General features: G+C 46.3%; 1 protein-coding gene across 3 annotated transcripts; it reads right to left on the bottom strand.

Annotated features, from left to right (window-relative positions):
* Positions 1–1,096: 1,096 nt before the first annotated feature.
* On the bottom strand, positions 1,097–4,451 carry LOC123111228 (cytochrome P450 90A4). 3 transcript variants are annotated; one of them, XR_006454296.1, is made up of 8 exons: positions 3,642–4,451; positions 3,239–3,517; positions 2,399–2,485; positions 2,188–2,266; positions 1,984–2,090; positions 1,827–1,859; positions 1,591–1,727; positions 1,447–1,465 (listed from the first exon to the last, which is right to left on the bottom strand). XR_006454296.1 is itself a non-coding variant. In XM_044531973.1 (7 exons), the coding sequence occupies exons 1-7, from the start codon at positions 4,347–4,349 to the stop codon at positions 1,366–1,368; spliced, it is 1,497 nt and encodes a 498-aa protein (XP_044387908.1). In that variant the 5' UTR covers positions 4,350–4,451; the 3' UTR covers positions 1,097–1,365. The 3 variants fall into 3 exon arrangements, 1 of the variants encoding a protein (XP_044387908.1); XM_044531973.1 differs by lacking the exon at positions 1,827–1,859 and having other exon boundaries at positions 1,097–1,465; XR_006454297.1 differs by having other exon boundaries at positions 1,303–1,465; positions 1,591–1,859.
* Between the last annotated feature and the right edge of the window lie 1,338 nt (positions 4,452–5,789).

The following is a 5,789-nucleotide window of genomic DNA, read 5'->3' as shown; positions in this document are numbered from 1 at the left end:
GGCCGTAGCATTGCATCTCAACGGTGCCGTCGGAGAGGAGCTCGAGGCCGAGGTCCATGCATGCCTCCTCCATGTCCATCGTGACGCTGGCAGACGAGTGGTGGTGCGGGGAGGAGGAGGCGCATGAGGACGAGGACTCGCCGGCCTGCTTCCCTACCACGGAGTGTCGGCGTCAGGGGCGCAGCCGTTACGCTCGTGCCAGCTCTTCTTCATCTCCCACGCGCGGTCCAGCCACGCCCCCCGCACCGTCGCTCCCGCCAGACCACGTTGAAGCTACTCCGTCGTGGCTGCGCCGCCTCCGCCTTGACCGAACTGCGCTGCAGAAGTCGTGCCTACTGCTCCTCGTTGTCGCACCCGAAGCTCTTCTTCGTGTCCTCCACCGCCAGCCACACGTGCGGCGGTGGCAGAGTCCGGGCCCCTCGCAGCCATCGTCGCGGCGGCAGCGGTCCTGCGCCGCCCTCCATCCTCACCAAGCACGAGCACGACAGTGATGGCGGCCAATCACGTTGCGGCAGGGCGAGAGCACCGGGTGGAAGGCCGTGGTATGGCGCGCATCGGTGGTCACCGGCGTTTTTGGTGTGGTCACCATCGTCGCAGACACGCATGTTAGATGTTCGATGAAATGCATAAATCAAAAAATAACTTTACTCTGCTAATTTTAGGGGATCGGTTAGAAATGGTCAAACTTAGTGGAGTAAATTTACTCCACTAAGGATTTACTCTGCCGTTTACTCTATTTTTAAGGGACCGGTTAGAGTTGCTCCAATACGGATTATGTTTTCAGTGGAAGGCGATTGTCAATTTTAAATCTTCAGGCTCTTGTTTGTGAGTGGTGCAAGTGTGTGTGTAATCAGTGTTTCTAAAAGCGACTGTAGAGTAAACAGAAAAAATCAACCACTATGATGTTGTTCAGATGTGCTTGTGCGTACGTGTGTAATAAATGAATAAATTGTGTACTAAGAACAGTTCGTTCTGAAACAAGCAGTGTGGACAGTCAGTGATAAGCTGACAGAGACATGCTTGACAAGGATCGCTAGTTCAGAGTGTTTTACGAGGAGACGGCCGTATCCTCTCGTTTCTTAGCAACGCATCTTGCTGGTAATAGTACGACGCATCTCATAAGTTTGGATATATCCAAATACGCGACAAAATGTCACTTGTAACCGGTACACACCAACTATTCAGGCCACACATTTTACAAGCAGCACAACTTTGCTGTTGTGTAAATACCAGGTTACAAATGATACACCCAAAGGAACAAAAGTAGACTACTAGTAGCTATTTTACCCGATTTCCTTTCTCTTCCTTCATCTATGTTTAATTTCGCTTTCAAGATAAGAGCAGCCGAAGACCAATGTGAGGTCGTCAAACAGACTTCGATCGCCGCCTGAGATTGATCGGATATCCTTTGAGGGTTCGAGTGGTGGGAAAGAAGACGAGCCTATCTTCCTCGGCCGCTTCCCAGCTGCCAAATTTATGCACAAAGAAGAAATCAAAGCGGCATCTTAGTTTGGAATTTCAATTCCAGAACATCTAGATCGTATAGCCAAACTCGAGCTGAAGATGAAGATGAAGATGAAGGTGGATTACCTAAAGCGCATTACAAGATGATGGAGGAAAACAGAGATGACAACCCGAGCGAGCTCGTAGCCAGGGCACAACCGAGGTCCACCGCCAAAGGGAGTAAATAAGTTGGCCCCTACCTCGTTCTGAAGTTTGTTGTTGCTCTGCACCAGCAACAAAGTAAGTACTCCCTCCGTCCGAAAATACTTGTCGTCAAAATGGACAAGAAGGAGTGTATCTAGAACTAAAATACATCTACATACATCCCCTTTTATTCATTTTGATGACAAGTATTTCTGGACAGAGGGAGTACATGGTACCACAAAATAGTACGGTTATGCAGGCATTTTACTTTACTTTTCTACTAGCGTAAGCCAAGATATAATAGAATACGTTGACCAACAGCACCGTAAAGGGTACCTGCCATCTCCATGGGTCAAACGTCCGGGCGTTCTCATAGTGTTCATTGTTGAGGTGCACAGCTCGGAACGAAGCAAATATTTTGCAGCCCTTCGGGATAGTGTAACCTAATAGAATGATGAATAAAAGCAAATGTTACACACACTAGGGAAGTATTCCTGATCAAAAGGTTCTGAATACTTAAGTGTGGATTTACTGAAGTACCTTTAAAATGAATATCAGTGTTTGCTCGCCTAAATACCCCACCGATTATGTTAGCCACACGAAGTGTCTCATTTATCACCTGCGAAAGTGGCAATTTCCTTATTATGATGTGAAAAATCCCAGTGAGCTTAGATGTTATTGTCAACAAATGCGGCGGTATGTATGATATGCATATCAACTTTAAGAAATATGGGGGCATTGAAATCATTACACATTGGGTGAAGGTCATTGACTTGTAATCGACCCACTCTAGGGGTTGATTTTCACCTTTCATCTTTGTCATATTTTCATGCTCTTCCTGTAAAATCAGCAAGTCATCTGTATTAATTGCACCTATATTGACACAGAATATCACAAAACAAAACAGCGTTCAAAAAAAAAAGGAATATCACAAAACAGGCGCTAGCCCCGCTTTATATTATAAAGCCAATCAGCCCAACATGCAAACATAGTGTCGATGAAATCCTCAAAAGCTGATCAAAAAAGGAAAACACAGAATATCAATATAAGCATATGTATCCGTTTACTGAAAACAACATCGGCTGAAGAAGTTCATATATTCAGTCTAACTACGGTTCCTGGCTTTGTGGTAAGGATTCACACTTTTTGCTGTTACTGGTGTGTTGATAAACAAAAGAAGAAAAATGAGCAAACATGCTTTTGGAAGAAGTCGGTAGGATTTGTGTTCATAGCAGATCCATTCTTAGGTTACAAGAAGATAAAGAATCAGTCAACATCACCCCTGTCCCAAACCAAGATGCTAACAGTTAGCTACAAACGTAAACAATAGTTTTTTAGTTAAGTACTATCATCTGAATTAACAAAACTGTACTTGATCCTGACCTAAAACAACAAGCCGGCACAGCAAATTTTCTTTTGGAGAAGAGCTGATGTACAAAAGGTTTACCTAACCTAACTCCCAATTATAATAAGATATTACGAAATCGGTTGACGAATCCCCTAGTGTCCGACCTTATTTGACAGTACGCACTACCACACGTGCACAAGAATTGACAAATTACCAAACAAATCCTCATGATTCATCCCATACCTTGAGCTGTGCCAGCGCCGCCGGCGTCTCGGTGAGGAACTTGACGGCCACCGTCATGAGGACGGAAGTGGTCTCGTACCCAGCAACGAGCAGGGACAGGCAGAAGTCCACCATCTCCTCCTCCGAGAAGCTCCCACCCTCCGCCTCAAGAAGCTCCTCCACCATGTCCTTCTTCTCCCTCTTTCCGTCCATCTCCTCCTTCACTCCTTTCTCCTCTCCTCTCTCCTCCATCCTCTTCCTTATCACCTCCCTCAACGCTCCGGCCACCTTCTTCCTCGACTAGAGCAAATTTGACAATAGAATATAAATCAGTTACGGGAACGCGGAGACCAATTTGTGCAAACCGCAATGTCCATACGAAGGGGAAGGGGAAGGGGAAGGGCTGAGGCAAAAGAGTAAACACCTTGAGGGCCTGGCCGTAGGTGGTGAAGGGGAGGAATGAGGCGAAAGGGAAGGGGATGGAGAAGAAGCCGTCGATGAGCTTGACGTATTCGCGGCGGAGGCTCTCGGTCCAGGGCCCGGGCTCGATGCTGACGAGCTGCTTGACGGTGAGGTTGAAGGTGATCTTCTTTGCCTCGTCGAGGAGACGCACGGTGGCGGTGGGCTCCCACTGGCGCATGGTGGCGAGCACGAGGCGCTCGATGTGCGCGAGCAGGGGCTGCGAGGCGGGGCGCCCGAGGCGGGTGAGGGTGAGCGAGTGGAGGCGCTTGTGGGCGGTGCCCCGTGTGAGGAGCAGGGAGCGCGCGCCGAGGAGCGTGGTGATGGAGGAAGGGTAGCTGCAGCTCACGGCGCGGCCCTCGGCGGCGAGGAGGAGGCGGTTGAAGGCCGGGTCGGCGGAGAAGACGGTGCGCTCGCCGAAGATGTGGGTGGTGAACACGCCCCCGTGCCGCGCCACGCGCTCATCAATGAAGGGCTCCGGGTCGGGCGTCTTGTATGCAGAGATCAGCCGCAGCGTCTCGCCGATCAGGGGCAACCCCGTGCTACCCGGCGGTAGCCGCGGCCTCTGCTTCCGGACCCCGACCGCGCACGCCACAAGGAACCATCTGCATACCAACGCGGCGACGACGATGGCAACGGCGGCGGCGGCGAGCTGGAGCGCGCCGGCGTCCATAACTCGCCGTGGTAATGGCCGTGGCGGTGTGCGTTTTGGCTTTTGGTTGGGTGGGGGAGTGAGATTGGTGACTCTGCGAGAGGCAGAGGAGAGGAGGGATGTTTGGGGGGGGGGGGGGGGGGCTTCGCTTTTCTAGGTGGGTTTAAATAAAAAGGTTGGAGATGAGAGCTTGAGAAAAGGTGTCGAGTGTTAATTAATGGATAGAAAGACTGTGTGCTCTGGTCCAAAAGGGGAATGTGTGTGCACTGTGGCCATGTTGCTGGGGACATGGGATGTGCTAGAAAGATTTTGTTGTAAAAACAAATGAAATGCTATTTTTAAAAAAATATTTATTTATTGTCCGAATCCTTCTTGTGAATCTCAGCTACTCCCCCTCCATTCACTCTTTCTATCTCCGCCGCTTAAAAGCCTCTATCTCTATCTCCGCCGCTTGAAAATCTATATCTCTATCTCAATCTTAATATATATATATATATATATATATATATATATATATATATATATATTTAAGATTTTATGTATTTTTTTCCTCACGACCCCTTCTTCCAATCTTTCCGGTATGATAATTAATCACTTAATTTGTTTATTTTCTGAATCAATTTTACTTTAATTTACTTACCAAATTTCTCATCAACATATAAGGTAAATCATGAGCTAAATTTGATAAACATTTATTTACTTAAATGACAAATGCCACACATGTCACTAAGCAATCTGTATCTAGCATTTTTTACAACTAAAATTGCCAAACAAAAAGAAAAGAACAAAAAAAAACCTGAAGGTTGCCATATAAAAAAACTGACATGCTTTACGACTAGAGTTGCCATCCTCGCGTCACTATACTTGCCATCAAACACGTTTGTAGTTGCCTGTGTTTGTGCGACACGTATGTCACTTATCAAAGGTCCTTTATTTATACAATCGTATTAGTACAGACAGATAAATCACAAGCTAACATAATAAACTATTTGTATCCTAATAGAACGCACATGCATCGTCTTAGTCTTTATTATTAAAATGGAGTTGGCCACGTCGCCTCCCTCTTCCTTGTTTCTTCCCTCCACACACACCCTCCTCACGCACCCCTCCCTTCGTTGTTTTCTCTTGATTTTTTGATACTCTCAACCCATGCCACACAAAATAAAAATCAACAGAAATGTAGTAATTTGGAATAATCTAAACCAAATCGGTATGTTCTCAAAATCACATCCTACATTAACTCAATAAAATGAAATCAAATCGTATCTTCCAAAAATCTCAACTAAATCGAAAAAATGTTTACTTTCCCTATGCATACCCATATCAAATTAAATCTCACCAAAATATCAACCAAATCAAAACTATCTCTACATTCTCCTACCTATATTCAAATCAAATTAAAACTTATCAAATTTTAGAATATGGTGGATGCAAGGGATGTGTCGAATATAATTAGTGTTG

Source organism: Triticum aestivum, chromosome 5B, assembly GCF_018294505.1.
Source record: "Triticum aestivum cultivar Chinese Spring chromosome 5B, IWGSC CS RefSeq v2.1, whole genome shotgun sequence".
Taxonomy (NCBI): Eukaryota; Viridiplantae; Streptophyta; class Magnoliopsida; order Poales; family Poaceae; genus Triticum; species Triticum aestivum.
This window is presented reverse-complemented; position numbering and strand designations above follow the sequence as displayed.

Excerpts from the sequence above, each read along its gene's own strand:
- LOC123111228 (XM_044531973.1), bottom strand. The coding sequence starts at position 4,349 with ATGGACGCCGGCGCGCTCCAGCTCGCCGCCGCCGCCGTTGCCATCGTC. Across the intron at positions 2,486-3,238 it reads CGGCGCTGGCACAGCTCAAG|GAAGAGCATGAAAATATGAC; the intron begins GTATGGGATGAA and ends CTGATTTTACAG. Across the intron at positions 2,267-2,398 it reads CAATGACCTTCACCCAATGT|GTGATAAATGAGACACTTCG; the intron begins GTAATGATTTCA and ends CCACTTTCGCAG.